At 51.9% G+C, this 16,410-nt stretch overlaps 1 protein-coding gene across 1 annotated transcript in view; it reads right to left on the bottom strand.

Moving 5' to 3' along the window:
• Window positions 1-1,903: 1,903 nt before the first annotated feature.
• ASPRV1 (aspartic peptidase retroviral like 1) overlaps window positions 1,904-16,410 on the bottom strand; it is a 109,199-nt gene continuing 94,692 nt past the window's right edge. The window contains exons 9-13 of the mRNA XM_032410785.1: window positions 14,250-14,408; window positions 12,868-12,974; window positions 8,185-8,319; window positions 7,345-7,406; window positions 1,904-3,527 (exon numbers count right to left, since the gene is read on the bottom strand). Coding sequence (XP_032266676.1) covers window positions 2,669-3,527; window positions 7,345-7,406; window positions 8,185-8,307 — 1,044 coding nt within the window. The 5' untranslated portion in view covers window positions 8,308-8,319; window positions 12,868-12,974; window positions 14,250-14,408 and the 3' untranslated portion in view covers window positions 1,904-2,668. The remainder of the gene's footprint in view (window positions 3,528-7,344; window positions 7,407-8,184; window positions 8,320-12,867; window positions 12,975-14,249; window positions 14,409-16,410) is intronic.

Raw genomic sequence — 16,410 nt, 5'->3', positions numbered from 1 at the left:
TCCAGAGCTGCATTCTCTGCTGCTGCTGTATCCATCATACACCCAGAAGCTGGATGAATCTTCTGGTCAACCGTGGTTTAAACACGCGGTAGGCTCCATGCCCCGCGTGGAGTCCAAGGCAGGGCTGAGCTGAGATCAAGAGTTGGACACTCAACTGACTGAGCCACCCAGGCCTTCCTGTTTATTATTTATGTCATCATAGACTCAAGTTATGCACAAACCCTTCCCCCAGGCACCAAGCCTTCTGCCATGTGTCCACAACCTACTTTTCCTAGCTGCTCTCCAGGGCTCCCCCCTTGATGCTCCGTTCCCAGGAGAGCCATTCACCCCCCCCTGCAGCCCAGGCTCCACCTTCACGCATTTGCACCTGTAACCACCTCACACGCACACAGCATTGGTCTCCGGTCTCACTCCCGGATGAGAGCCACCCCTTGGTTCCTTCCTCCATGAGGGTCTGTGCTTACAAAGTCACAGACCCCCCCCACCCCCTGGCTGGGCCCACCCCAGGGCTCACATTCCTTCGGGGACAGGCTCCCTTCACTCAGAACAGAGGAGCAAGCACCTCTGCAGCTGGGCCACAGGTCACCCCTGTTCCTGTTCACGTAGGACAGGGCTCAGCTGCCTGCCGTGTGTGGGCAAGGGTAGAGAGGGGGCAACCCAGGTGTTGCCCTGAAATTCTGGCCTGGCACCCAACTCCCCATCCCCTGTCCGCCTCCCCACCCTCCCTCCTTCAGCTGAGCGTGTGCCTCGGATCTGAAGGACCTGGAGAAAATAGGTCCAGGGAGGTGCTGCCTGGGTTGTCCCCTCAGAGGAGGGTTTGGCCTAGGAGAGAAGCCACATTTGTTAGGAGCTGAAAACCAAACTTGAGAAAGGGACCTGGGAGGCACAAGGAGACCATCTCCCTCTGCTCCTCCTCCTACCTCCTTCTCGGCTCCTCCCTCCTCCACGGCCGGGCCTCTCCAGGCCTCACTTGCCCTGAAGAAGACTTCGTTTGTACTGACCTAGCACCACGCACCGCCCCCCATGCACTGAGCCTGCTGGAGCGGATTCCTATTAATAGGCTTGGCTGCCCAGGGATGGGCTGCGGTAATCATGAGGATGAGGGGCTGCGCCTGGGCCTCAGTTCCCAGGAGAATCGCAGCTAAAATCAGAGAGGGGAGCAAGGGCCCCTGGCTCAGAACAGCTGCTGGAGGGCCAGCCTCAAGTCCCCAGGGGCTTCTGAGGCGGAGGACTCAACCGTGCCTCTGGCTCCTGCCCAGCTAGTTGTCTCTCCCTTGGGGATATTCAGGTGGAAACTTCCAGAAGAGGCTCATCCCACCCTCATGAAAGGAAGATGTCCCCTCCCACCTCCCATCAAAAGCTCTTGAGGCTTTGCACCCTCAGTCTCCCTGCAGGTCCTTTTTGGCTGAGTGTTTCCAGATACTCAGCCTGGCTGAGTTCCAAACAGAGAGGCAGGAACTTAGAAGCAGATATGAGGAAGACCCCTAAAAAAACAAACATCCCATTCCCAGATCTGGGAATGTCCTCCCCACTCCATCCCGTCTCTCTAGTCTCAGGCCCCACATCACTCCAGGAAGAAGCTGTCTTTGAGATACCAGAGCCCCCATGGCTACCTCCACCTCTGTACTCCAGACACCCTTGGGCTGCCCCATGCAGGTCAATGCTTGTCCCCTGCCCTGTTGTCTCTGTCTCCCAGGTGGCTGTATGAACTACTTGCCAGGCAGGTACTTTCCCACTTGTTTGCAATAACCGTAATTTTCCAATCCCCAATCAGTATCTCACAAATAACGTTAGGGTCACTCTTGGGTAGAAGAGGAAATCTGGATGCGAAAATATTGTAGTTTGAAATGATTAGAAGAATTATGGAAGAAATAAGTAAAAATACTTGAAATTGAGGCTATCTTAGAAAATCCAAGACAGATACAGGCACTGCGTATATATTCTCTTACATCTCCAGGCTAATCACTCACAGAGCACTTGGATCTTCCATCTCTTTGACATTTTCTCCCTGTTTTACCCAGCTGCTCACATCCATTCCATTCATCCCTAATCAACACATTACATGGTTTTTCCATGAGTCAATTTTTATTGGTTTTTGAAGTAATGAATTATTGGCATAAGGCTCAATGAGTTTCAAAGCAAATGACAGAAGGAAACTACATCATACAGGGAGGTGGGAAGACCCAACAGGGAAGACTCCCAGAGCAGCTCTGACCCTCACCTGCAAGAGTGGGTCTTGCTTGTGAGGACCCTGCAGCCAGGACCCAGCCCAACTGAGAAGGACTGCATGGAGCTGGAGGTGACTGAGCCACATCTCAGGGGATCTGAAGAGGTACCTCAGTCCTCTCTGAAAGGCAGTCATTTCTAGCCTTCTCGGAACCTTCCAGCCTTAAATCTTTGCCACCAATAGCAGCTTGACCACCCATGAGGACTCTCCCTTCCTCTGAGTTAGCCAGCCTATTCTCCCTCACCTGTGCCTTTTCAGATGGAAGCCTCCCCAACCAGGGACAGATGAAGGCCCCTGAAGATGGAGGAGGAGGGAGAGGAGGAGGCAAGAGTTGGTTCCAGAGAGGTGGCAAACCCAGTGACCCCTGAGGATATTTGCCCTTCCCCTCCACTGTGGTAGGTCTTCCCACCAATGTTTGGGGGGTAAAGAAAAGGGGGCTTCTCAATAGGAGAGCTCCTGACCCCCCTCCCCCGAGGAGGGCTCCTCCTCTATGAGCTCCAGGTCGAACTCATCTTCCAGGGACCCTCCAACAGGCAGGAGGCGGAACTTCTTCCCCTTCAGGGTGCACGTGCGATTCTTGAAGTCCAGGACGGCATTGTGGTCCTGGAGCACGTCGGTACCAATGATGGCTTCTTCAGCGCTGGCGTTGGCCACTAGGAACTCTGCCTTCAGCTTCAGCTTCCCCAGGGACACCACTGTATCCCAGACGCCCAGGATCTTCATTTCAGCCCCATTGGCCACTTTTACCATGTTCTCAAAGGGCCGCAGGGTGTCCAAGTCACCATCCGTGACCTCCTCCCACAAGCTGGGGTGGACCACAGAGACCTGGGCCCCGGAGTCCACCAGGAACCTCACGGGCACTTTGCCAATTTTCCCCTTGAGGTAGTAGCCCTTACCCATGCTGTTGGCAAAGACGATCTCCTTGGGCAGGTGGCTGGGGGCGGCCTCGGGCCCCCCGAAGGCCTGCAGGAGGGTCTCTCTCACAGCCCCATAGTCTTCCTGGTCCTTGGGGCTGAGTCCACTGTAGAGCTCCAGGGCATCTCCCCTGAGGGACTCTTTCAGGAACCTTAGTTTGGTGGCATGGTCCCAGTGGTTGAGATCGTTGATGACTTCGAAGCGGTGCAGCCAGAGGTATGGGGCTACATTGGTCCCGTCAAAGGGCTCCGGGATCAAGGCACGCTCCTGACGGCCTTCCCGGCTCCTGGCTCCACTCCCCGCCATCCCTCTGCCCTCCTCTGGAACTGCGGCAGCAACCCACGCCAAGTAGAGCAAACCACAGAGCAGTGTGGGCGCAATCACGCTGGAGAACAAGGCCTCTCTGAGCAGAGTGTTGTTTGCTGCCCGTCTGGGGCAGGTGGAAGGGGCCCGGCACAGGTTGTCTGACTGACTGCTGGGCACGGAGACAGGTAGCTGCTATGGCCTGCTCACTCTGCAGAGCCTTTTTGATGCCTAGCCTAGGCCCCCAGGGCTCCCCATTCTCCTTTGTTCTGGAAGCCCCGCCCTTGCTCAGCCCGCCCTCCTGCCAGCATCCTGCCCAACGAGCAGGATCAGTGCCTCACCCTTCTGCATCCATCCCTGGGACTGGTACAGGCCAGCCCACAGTGCAAGAAAGTCCAGCCCCAGTCAGAGGGGACCCACTCAGGTACCCTCCCCAGAGGGTTTAGCTTGTGTCCGAGAATAACAGATGAGGACACAGAGTATGTTATGACATCCAGGTGTCTGTCATCAGCTGGAGAAGGAAGGGGGAGGCAAGGACCAAAGGCCCATCAGCTTCTAGCCTGGGGAAGCCCCTTTGCCCTCAACCCCCAGTGGCCACTTTGAGTGGCTAAAGAAAAGGAGCATACATTCACTACGCTCTTACTATGTGCAAGGCATGGGGTAGGTGTTTCTCATACATTCTAAACCAAGTATGGAATCCTGTAAGATTCTCTAGAGGGAAAACAGAGGATAGTCCCAGAATCAAGAATGCACAGAAATTGTTTAAGTGAGGGGACACACACACACACACAAGCATTTACCATGAACTCGACTGCTACAGTCATTTTTCCCTCGTTGATCACATCTAATTCAGAGTCAGCACTTGGAGGGGAGGGGAAGGGGGCAGGCCTAGGCCAGAGCACCCTCATTAAGGCCCTGAAGTGGGTTGGTGCCAACCCTGAACTTCTGGGAGTGTACATCAGGATCCGGATGGGCTCCAGCTCCAGCACTGGGCGGGCCCCAACCTCTGAGCCACCGATGTCATCTCCTCCCCTCCTGTTCCCTCTCACCCTCCAGGAACCTTCCAAGAGCCCCTTCCTCAAGCTCCGCAGCCCTCCCCCCCCCCCCATTCTGTGCTCATGCGTGGAAAGAGCAGCCAGGGAATCTCACTCCCTTATGTTCTGAGAAGGGGAAATGTCCGCCATGTTGGCAAAGCCAGTGGTGAGGTTCTGGAAGGCTTTGGATGGAGGAAGTTGGCTGTGTGACCTCCGGCTGGGGAGTGCAGGCTGCCTTGGGCCACCCCATGGATTCCCAGAAGGCAGATCTGTGAGACCCAGGGTTGGAGCCTGACTTGGGCCTGTGTAGAGAGACTGGGGCTGTTGGGGGGACCCACTTTCATGAACTCCTTCAAATGTCATCCCCTCTATGGAGCCTTCTCCTCTGCATCTCACACACGAGCCCACTCCCGGCTGAGCACGTGTTGCAGTGTGGTGTGCTGGTTCATTCATAACTCTGTCTCCTGCAATGAACCAGAGTGTGAGGTTCACACAAACCAGACACATGTGACTGTCTCCAGCCCCCACAGAAACTTACTCTCAGGTCAGCAGGTGTTCCCTGCCGGGCTCCAGACCTGGCTGAGTGCTGTCACCAAGCAAGAGGGATTAAGACAAGAGAGGAGCAGGAACGGTGGCACACCTGTGGCTGGGGGCTGTTTTTCCTGGCCCAGAGCCTGTTTCTCATCGGTTCCCTGTACCACTCATCCCCCAGTGCCTGGCTGACTCCCAGAGGACCCTGGCCCCAGTCCTGCCTCTGGACGTGCCCAGGGTCCCTGGCTATACCGGAAGATCCTTAGTCCCCGCTGCTGCCTCAGCCCCTTCCACCTGACACAGTGAGCTAGCAGAGAGGCAGCTGGGTCAACACCTCTCATCACAGCTGCCCGGCTAAGGTGGGGCCCTCGTGTCATTCCAGAAGCCCAGCGGAGGGGGAAATGGAGTCACTGGGAAGGTGTCAAGTGCAGGTGGGTCTCCAAGAAGATTGCACCATGAAAAACCTGCACGCAGAGAAATGGTCTGGCCACCCACAAGACCAGGAAGCCCCATCTGCCAGTGAACTTTGTGGACAGGCTCCCAACTCCTGGGATGGGCACTGTGTCATTCTGTGGTCCAGGGAACTGACCTAGTAGTGGCTTCCTGGCTTCCTGGTATTCCTCACCGGGCGCACCTGGTCCCCTGGAAGTGGGAGTGTGTGAGGAGGTTGCGTGTGATGGAGGCATGTGAGAGGCAAGGTGGCTTGTCACCTGGCAGACTGCTAGATGCTCCAAACTGGGGCTTGTCAAACCGTCGGGCAGATATTGAGTCATACCTCCCCATTGCTCCGGACTAGAGATAGGTCGTCCCTGAGACTTGGGCTGTGGCACTTGCTTGGGTTTGGTGTTCCCTTTGGCAAAGCCATTTCACATCCACCACCTCCGCAGCACCACGGAAACCCGCGAGGCCGACCAGCCGGCCTTCCTCCAGGCCTGCAGCAAAGGGGTGTGAAGGGCGACGGCTGGCCTCAAGCCCAGGCTCACGCACTGTCCAACGCAAGGATATTTTGCAAATACAGGCAGGGAAGTGGGAGTCGGGTTCAGGGAGACATGCGGGTGGGTCCTGGGGGCTTGTGTGGTTGATGGCCTCTGGTGGGGACGGTGAGCTAATGGGCAGTGAGAGAGGGTTGTTAAATGTTCAAGAGTTCTGTAAGTCAGTTCTTAAACCAGCTGGTAGCTTGAAATTGGACCTGGTGGCAGTATTGACACCACAGACATAAGCAAATTCTTAACCAGGACTTTTTTTTTTCCTGGAAAGCCAGCTGGTCATCCCACCCCTGCATGGGGGCCTCGGTCATGCCCTCTCTCTGGGGCAGGCCAAGCCCCGTGGCCAGTGATTAACAAATTTATCGAAATCTCCACTCCTGCCCACTCACGTGGGCCTAAATCCCCTTTCTTGCCCACCTTGCCCTTGACATTTGCCCAAACAACCTTTACACTTCTGGGTCCTCTGGCTTGAGGCAGGGGACCCTCCTCAGAGGCCCAGCAGGCGTTCTGTTCGTACAGACCCATCTGGATCCCCAGACCGAAGCACACGGGGCCCTCACAGTTACTAGGAGAGCGGGAAGGCCTTGAGTTTAGGGACCGGTCTCTGGCTAGGATCAGGAACATGATGAAATAACTTCTCCCGTTCCCTTAACCCTTGGGAGAAGCCATACCTGGAACACCCCAGAACCACTGAGGGACCTTGGAATTGCTATGCTAATCTACGATGATGAGCTAAACCAGCTGGGGCAGGCCAGGCGCCACAGCCTCCTCCCAGAACCTAGGAAATCATGGTTAATTATTGACAAGTATAGGTATTGGGGCGGGAACACCCTCTTTATTATCCATCAGCATCTCCTGAGTGTGCTCTGAAGCAGGCACACCATACTCAACCGGAAAGGAGGCAAACCAGGACAATAAACAGGAAGGACTTAGGGAATCCCCACCCTCCACAACCCCTCACTGAGAATCTGGGGCTGTGAGTTCTGCTGGTCCATTGTTGCCCCCAGCTCCCTGGCCCCCTCTGCCGTTTCCCCCTCGGGGCAGTTGTGCTACGCACAAGATCAGTAGAGGGCCCATTAGGGCCCCCAAGAATTGAAGCCCTCGGCGGGCAGTGGGGGCAAGGGGGCCTGGATGTCCTCAGGAGATTGTTTTGAGCAAAGAGCAGAGAGACACACACCTTATGGTGCCTGTGATGAGGTCCCAACTGAAATGTAAGGAGGATTAGGAGATGCACAGGCCACCTGTTGCAGCTCCTCTCCAGGTTGCCTCTGGCTAGCACCGCCATCCCCCAAATCAGGGTCACCCTGGGAGCTGGATGGGGAGAGAGCAAAGGGATTCAAGGACTTACCAGGGCAGCACAGGTAGGCTGAGGGGAGATCGGAGGTCCACATTCTCCAGCCTGGGCAGGTTCTGTGGGTGTTTAGCATATGACGTCATGTGGGGCTCTGCGCTCAGAAAGGCCAACCTGGCTTTGGCGCTGCGCTATCCTGAAATTCCCAATAATTTTGAACGAGGGGTCCCATGTTTTCATTCTGACCCAGGCCCTATAAAGTACATAGCTGGTGTTGTCTCCACCTGATTTGATGGGGACTTCTCTTCCACATCCCCATCCCCATCCACACACGCACATACCCCTTCACACTGCACTCATATCGGCTGTCCTCCCTGCACACTGCACACACCTCCTGTACGTGTAAACCCCATGCCACCCATGCAAACACAGTCACACTACAGTTCTCAGTTCAAAACGGCTATGAAATTGTGTAACTTGCATATAGAATTCAGCTCCCACCTTTCATTTCCCAGATGTATTTGCACACACATTTACACTGAGTATTAAAATCAGATTTATTGGAGGCACCTGCTGTTTATTAGCCTCTGGGCACACTTGTTGGCTCAGAGAACTAGGCAGGTCCCCATCACCATGGCTTACAAGCTAATAAAAACAGGATACAGATGTTTAACAGCCCGTTTTGAAGAGTTTAAGACGGACATGTATATGCAGACTGACCGCGTGAAGCAATCCCAGTCACAGCCACGCCGCTCTGAAAGTGGGTCATTCTGCCCTCAGCCTCCCCTCGACTGTGCGGGGCCAAGGACACGGGGGCCTCCCCTCCTCCCCTCTCTGGGCACTCGCCACCATGAGCAAGGCCCTCACTGCCGGCCCCCCTCCCGCGCAGCTCCTCACCACCCGTGCTGAGGCCCTGGTCCCGGGGCTGGTGCGGGTGCGTGGGGTGTAGGGTTGACGCACCGCTCCTAGGAGCAGGAGCCACAGCTGGTTCTGACATTCTGCTTCAGTGGGGCCTGGCATCGGGTCTTCAAGCTGAAAAGAAGGGCAAACAGGTGAATTCTGCACAAAAATCTAATTAGGGATTCAGATCAGAGACCAAGGTGGGGCTGGTGGGCTCTGACCAAAGCAACACATGTGGGGAAACCCAAGGCACCAGCAGGTTCCCTATTCTCCAACCACAAAGCCTCGGACTACCAGCACCACCGTTCCCAAGCAGGAAGTACCCAGTCCTCACAACAGTCATGGCTAAAGGCACTTAGCAGAGATAGCTTTTCCTTAACTGGTCCTCCTTCTTGGTCCCTGCCACTGCCCTGACCAAACAGGCACTTCTGCCCGTGGGGCCCTTGCCCAGTTCTCCAGAACCTCTCTTTGCCCATTTGGATTGCCCTCACCCTCCTTTACCATCAGTTCAGAACCCTTCTACCAGAAAACCGCCCAGCACAGCCCACCAGCTGAACCCACTCTGTCAGCAGGCAGCAAGATGCCTGGTGCCAATCGTGGCCCTGGAGGGTCCCAAAGGGTCCTGGAGGTGTTTCCGGAACAGTGATCTCAGGCCTCAGTGCTATTGCCAGTCCTCCAGGCCTGGGGTCAGGGCCATGGCCAAGAGTCAGAACACATTACTGACTAACTCCCTACAAGTCCAATAGGCCGAAAGTGGTTCTTTCCCTATGTTTATCTTTCAATCAAATATGAGTATCACTTAAGGTGTTCTGAAGGCCTCCCTTCTCCCGTCCCCACAGCCTGCCCTCCAATTGGGTTCCCACCTTCTTCCCAAGCCCTGATGCCCCCACCCTAGACCAAGCCCTCATCTCTTCCTGCTCTGATTTCTGCCACCCTCCCTCTGAGCCCAGGGGTTCTGCCGGGCCAGAGGGGCCCGGCAGACCCCCTCCTCCTCTCCCATCTCCATGGTCCCCTTCACTTAGTTGAGGGTGGGAGTGGGACTTGTAAGACAGTCTCAACAGCTCTGGGGACACTGACCCACTTGTGGCAAACACCCCTGAAATTTATGAAACATTCAGGCAATCAAAATATACAGATTGGGTATACTCCAAATACAAGTGGGCTTCTAATGACACCAGGAAACTTGGCTTAGAGCTAGACACATGGAGACTTTGGTCCAACTTAAAATACCTCAAAGGCAGCTTTGAACTGATCCTGAAATAGTTTTAATTGCTGCTAATGATAACTGGTATTGTGAGCAGAGCAGGGAGCTGCTTCTTGTGAATCCACTGCCAACTCAGATTTGCTCCTAACTTACAGAAGACGGAGACAAAGCGGGGACACCTTCCCTCTGGCATGTCAAAGTGGTGTCATTTCCTTGCCATCTGGAAGAAGTGGGGGGAGGCGGGAAAGGGAAGGAGGAAAAACAGCAGAGCCCTAACATGTATAGAAATCCCCAGGTTATTGGGAGTAGCAGTAACAAACATTTATTGAGCACCCACTGTGTGCCAGACACCATGCTGCCGGCTGTAAATTAGTGTAAGGCAAGTCTGCAGCATAAATGGGAATGGGCAATGCCAAATAAGTGGGTTGATTCAATTCCATACATATTTCTTGAGGCCAACTGTGCCTCACATTGAGATGAATCAGCGGGGCCCTACCCTCACACAGTGCTCAGGTGAGCTGGGGAGACAGGCTCAGACACAGATGCCCTGAATCCAGAGATGAGTGTGGAAGGTGGGCAAGACAGTGGTCCAAGGAGCACTGGGCAACTCATCCCACGGAAATCAACCTATATTACTCAAGAAAAACAAAAATGAAAGGAATGTTAAGGGGAAACCTGCATTGGCACTGAAACCAAAGAATGAGGGCACCCACAAACCACAGACTTGAATCAGTTGTGGTTGCTCTCTGCAGTCTCTGTGGAGGGCTCTGGGGGTGAGGGCCCTGGGACTGAGCCAGTTCATATGGACACACCAGACAGGAAGGTTTTGGGGGATGGAGTTATTTTCTGGATAAAAAAATCCAGTTAAAAATATGTACATAAAAGCACAGAAAAAAGACTGGAAGGAAATACACCAAAACAGTGATAGTACTTATTTTGGGGTGGTAGGATCATGAATGATCTTAATTTTCTTCCATATACATTCTGAGAATATATTCTCTAATAAGAAAAAAATTATTTAAAAATAAAGAAACTTGTTCTTACAATTTCTGTAAGCTTAAAATTATTTCCAAAGAAAGTTTTCAACCAGGGATATGTGAGAAATCTCTCTATACCTTTTGCTCAATTTTGCTGTGAACCTAAAACTTCGCTAAAAAATAAAATAAAATCTATTTTTTTAAAAGATTTTATTTATTTATTTGACAGAGAGAGACAAAGCGAGAGAGGGAACACAAGCAGGGGGAGTGGGAGAGGGAGAAGCCGACTCCCCACTGAGCAGGGAGCTCGATTCCAGGACCCTGGGATCATGACCTGAGGAGCCGAAGGCAGACACTTAACAACTGAGCCACCCAGGCACCCCAAAAATAAAATCTATTAAATTATTTTTGTAAAGTTTTTAAAAAGGTACTTACAGGGGGAAGTCATACAATAACATTGACAATCATAATAATCACTGAAGGTTAATGATAGGTACAAGAGGGTTCATTTCAGTTTCCCACAACTTTTGGGTGTGTTTGAAAATTTTCCATAGTAAAAAGTAAAATAAGTAAACTAAAGCTCTGTGCCAAGACCCTCTCCAGCCTGGTCTGCCCAGTTCTAGGCCCAAAGCCTGGGCAGTCTAGATGTCACCCTGTCCTGGGCACTGCAACCACTGGTCCCCCGGGACAGGCAGTCTCAGCTGTGTCTCAGTGTCCCTGCTCGGCATCCTCTCCCAGGCCCCCCTGAAGAGATTCTCAGCTAACTCCTGCCAGCAGGACTGACCTGCACACTGGGCCCCAGGCTCTGGGCTCAGCACACAACCCTGCTCCTCCTCAGTCCCGGCCCCATCCTCATGGCAGCAACACCAGCCTTGCCCCTGATGCACCAGAGGCGTGCACCTTCCTGCCTGGCTGCGCGTCCCCCCGCCCCAACCAACTGCTTGTTGCAGGTGTCCCTGTCCTATACTTTTTTTTTTTTGTCATGGGTTCCCCTTCCTCAGCCAAGTCAACATGCACCAGTCTCTCATGTCTTAAAAAATAAATCCCTCACATGGTCCAGCACCCCCCTTGGTCAATGACTCCTTCTCTCCTTCCTTCCCATTGCCTAGAAGGGCTGAAGTCCAGCCTGCATCCTCTGGCCAGGCCAGCGTGCCGGGATGAGGGCCTGGAGGAAGGAGCCCACCTTTCTGATTTGCACAAAGGTGCAGCCCTGCTTCCTGCCTGCCTCACTGTGTCACTCCACTCACCCCCAAAGCCCCTGGCTCCTGCCCCCCGGTCCCCCACTGCACCCCGGCCCAGCATGTCAGTGGCCTCCCAATGGCCACATCCCATGGCTCCCTCAAGGAATTTGATTTTCTGAAGCATCTGTATCACTGCTTTTCCTCCTAAGTCTTTTCTGTCCCATTGGCTCCCGGGACCCAAGTTTCTGGATCTTGTGCCTCCAAGACCACTCTCCTCAGTCTCCTGTGGGCTCCTTTCTCCCCTCGATAGTGCCCTCTCTCTCACTCTGCACTCTCCCCAGACTGTACCCCGGGCCTAACCTCTCTGCTTTGCTCCCGCTGCCCACCGCCACATCCACCTACAGCTGCCGCTTCCATTTGGTTCTAAGTTTTGTGGGTTTTTTTAGTAATCTCTACATGCAACTTGGGGCTCAAACTCATGACCCCAAGATCAAGAGTCGCATGCTCTATCACCTGAGTCCGCCAGGCGCCCCTTTCAACAGTGAACTCGCTTTATCTTCTCCCCAGGCCCTTGTGGCCCCTGTGTTCTTTTTCTGGGTAAAAGGTACCACCACCCAGCCAGTTTCCTGAGTCAGCCACAGCGGGGGCACCCTCACCTCCTCCCTCTTCTCAGAGCCCAATCCCATCGTGGACGGGTGGCCACAGCCGGCCGGCTCCTCCTCCCGAGTCCTCCTGCCCCTGCACCCCCACTGCCTTCCTTCACGGGCCCCACCACTGCAGTGATGGTGCTGCAGATCTCCTCCCCATTAATCCACTCTCCTCACGGCCACCCGAGTCCTGAGATGTAAGTCCACTCATGTCATCCTTCTGCTCAAAATTCTCCATAGCTACTCATCCCAAGATAAAATCTCAACTCACAACAAGGCCTCCTCCCTAATTCATGCTCCGCCTACACCAAGTGGCTCATGGTTCCCCAGACATGATGGGCTTGCTTGTGCCTTTTCATAAGCCATTCACCTTACCAGGCAAGCCTTCCCCACAGGCCTGTTCTTCTGGAGAACCCCAACTCTTCCCATCTGAGGCACTGCCACCTCTGGGAAGTCTCCCTTGATTTCCCTGGCAGACTTAGGGGCTCCCCCCTAAGCTCCCATCACAGGGACTATAACCCTTATGCCACCTGCAAGCTCCCAGTGGCATGACCCAGGCCCTCTTAAAGTTGGAGACACAATCTAGGCATGAAAGTCATGGTCTTTCTGTCTTTGCTCATATTGTTCCCTCTGTTCATCCATAAGCTGGGCGTCCTCCAAACCCTGCTCACCTTCACCCTGCTCTTCCTCAGCGGTCACTCTCTCCTCCAGACTTGGAATATCAGGCCTGGCGATTGTCTGTAGCTGCTGAACAGTGGCATTCAAACATTTTTATTTACTGTAAGCATAGAAAGACAAACATTTTTCATCATATGCTAGTACACACCTGCATTATAATACATGAAATATATAAGTAACTGAAACAAAAATGTATTTACTACCTGTAGTATCATCTGATACCTTCTAATTCACTTGCCTTTTCTTTTTTTAATGCTGGTAATGACACATTCAATTAAGTTCCACAAACTGGCCCCCACCCACTATTTGAAACCTCTGCTATAGCCAGTGGGGATCACTAAAGGTTTCTAGCAGGGGAGCAATGGGATTAGAAGCGGGGGTTAGAGGGGCACCTGGCTGGCTCAGTTGGTGGAGCATGCGACTCTTAATCTCAGGGTTGTGAGTTTAAGCCCCACATCGGGCATAGAGATTACTTCAAAATAAATAAAATAAAATAAAATAAAATAAAATAAAATAAGGGTAGGTTATAACAATGCTTCTCAAATATTCTAAGGGGAAGGACCAATTTTGTAAGTTCCCAATCTGTCATGTACTTTATTTTTTAAAAATACAATAAAATGAATTATTAGAAAATAAAGTAACAAAGATATTTTAAAAAATGCAAGCCCCAATTCATTATTATTAACTTCCAGTAGACACTGTGGAGTGGCGCAGCAAGAATGTGCTGGGAGGCAGACACCAGCCTGGGGCTACAGGCTGGGGAGGCTTTCCCAGAACTTTGATGCCCATAAGCCCTTAACATGCGGCCACACCTACCCTGCCCATCTCTGCCCTGAAGAGATTCCTATTTGCATAGTCTGAGGGGCTCTGCCAAGGAGAGAAGTGCCACAGTGCAGGCTCCTGTCTTGTCAACAGAGCCTGGTGCCTGAGTTCGCATCCTGACTCAGCCACTAACTGGCTGTGGGCTCTGGATAAGGACTTAACCTCTCACAGCCTTGGTTTCCTCTAGGATTGTCCTGGGAGATAGTACAGCAATCCTCATGGCAGTGCTTGGCCCGTGGCCGGAATCTGGTTCACACCCCATCTTGTCACCCTCACGGTTACAGTTCTGTTGCTGTGGTCTCTGCTGGCTTCCTGAGTCAGCCTCATCCTCCCAGGCCCCTCCTCTGTGTCCCTCGCTGCCCACTTGGGCCAAACCTTCACCCCACCTCACCTCCTCACCCGTCTGCCTCTCACTCTCAGGACATAGCTTGAACCCTCCTTGGCAGAGGAAATAGTGGGGCCCAGCTGCTTCCCACCCCAGGCTCTCTTCACTTCTACATCCTTTCTCAGAACTCTCCCTCCAGCCCAATCCCTCCACCTGAGCCTCACTTACCCACCCCCTAGTCCCTCCACTGATGGAAGCTTCTTTCCATCGATGATTCCCTCCCTCTTCTGGGAATCTTTCCAAAGAGTCCAATCTGGTCTCTGGTCACTCCTCAGCCTAAGGCAATCTGCCCAGTGGTGTGCTGGTAAATACATAACAACAGGCACTCTGGAGAAAAAATGTAATCACATATGAGTTCATTTTAAACTTTACTGACATAAAGGATGTTTAGCAATTTACAAGTAGCAATAAAATATACAGTAGTCTTGGGTGCCTGGGTGGCTCAGTCGTTAAGCGTCTGCCTTCGGCTCAGGTCACGATCCCAGGGTCCTGGGCTCGAGCCCCATGTCGGGCTCCCTGCTCAGTGGGAAGCCTGCTTCTCCCTCTCCCACTCCCCCTGCTTGTGTTCCTTCTCTCGCTTTGTCTCTCTCTGTCAAATAAATAAATAAAATAAAATATACAGTAGTCTATACTGTAAATTGCATATAGCAAATTGAGTCTTAGAGAAAGCTTTCATTGATTTTTACCAACCTGCTAAATCCATAACTAACCTATAATTATACTTGACAAATGAGTGTAGTTCTAATGTGAATATTGGTTGATATTTTTGCTTATGCCGACTAATAAGAAAAAGTGAAACAACGAAGATACGTGTTGCAACTTCACTCCTTTGTCAATGGTGTAAGCAACTTCTTTACTGAATCCTGTAATACTTTTTGAATACTGGAAGAACATCTGCTCAATTTCTCTGTACCATTCACAACATAATGGCTATAGGCACAAGATATATGAAAGTTCAAAGTGCATTATTAACATTTTCTCCATAATTTTCCTAAGTCAAGGCAGTCAACAAAGCAATAAATCAGGCCCCAATGTGTGGTGTTTGTCAATTTCCATGGTGCAAATATTCCCACGATGGCTGATTTCAAGCTACCAATGTGATGCCACTGAATGTGGAATTAGGAAGAAAAGCACAGTAAAACAACATCATATAGTATTTCCAGAGACATAACAGATGTAAATAATCTTAAAGCCATAAACAATAAAATATTCTGAAATTCTTAGAAGTGATGATTTGAGTACCTTTGTTTTTAATATAATTTACTTAATTGTAATTTTATGTAATTTAATTTTTTCTCCACCCCCCTAATTTAATTTTTTTAGTAATAGGCAGGTTTAATTATTGTCTCGCAAAATTCCTGAATATTTAACATCAGCTCTTGGGAGCTAGTATCATCTGAGCACACCTAGATCGACCCCATCCCCCCAGGTCTGCCTTGAACAGGGACCTCAAAAAGCTCTCCAAACCTGATGGCCCCTCCCAATGTACATTTTTCAGGTCTTATAAGCAAAATTGAACTCATTTTCTTGCTCTCAAATCTGCTCCTCTCCAGGCTGACATCTTGGGGAATGGCTTCACCAGCCACACAGGAACCCAAGCCAGAAACCACAATGTCACCATCCCACAAGCCCCACACCTCCTCTGGCTGCAGGTCACGGTCATCTAAAGCCCACCCAAGTCCGCCCTTGCTCTTTATCGCCTGGCCTGCTCAGGCTCACACCCCCATTGCCTTCTTCCCAGTCCCCTACAGCCTGGCACTGCCCATTCCTGCCCACTTTCCTCATGGCATCAAAAGCACTCTCTATGTCCTGCCCTGTTCTGTACCGGGCAAAGTCCAGACTAGTCAGTGTTCCTTGTCGTGTCTCTCCAGATCCATCTCTGGCATATCCTGCACACTCAACTTCTGCGTCAGCTACAGAACTAGCGGTAGTTCCCTTAACACATCCCATTCTCCCAAACCTCCATGCCTGGCCCATGCCATTCCCTGTCCCTAAAATTAAAATTCCTACTTCACAAATTCTTGGTCATTCTTTTGGACCTCAAATATTATCTCCCTAGTGAGCACCCCAACTCCAAGCAGAATTCATTCATTTGTTCACTCATGCATTCCTTCAGTACTGATTTTTATTTATTGCTAACTATGTGTCAGATTCTATGCTAGGTACCGAGGATGCAGAAATGAGCTAGGCTCTTGGAAAGCTCTAATAGGGAAAACAGAACTAGCGCAATCAGCCCCCTGACAGACAGAGCTCTGTGGAGGGTGATGGGGAAGAGCAGAAGGGGGATGCCCTTACAAAGTCTCCTGGGGGCTGTAGCCCTTGATCTGAG

Source organism: Phoca vitulina, unplaced genomic scaffold, assembly GCF_004348235.1.
Source record: "Phoca vitulina isolate PV1807 unplaced genomic scaffold, GSC_HSeal_1.0 scaffold12, whole genome shotgun sequence".
Classification (NCBI taxonomy): Eukaryota; Metazoa; Chordata; class Mammalia; order Carnivora; family Phocidae; genus Phoca; species Phoca vitulina.
The sequence above is the reverse complement of the archived record's forward strand: the minus strand, read 5'-3'. Positions and strand labels throughout refer to the sequence as shown.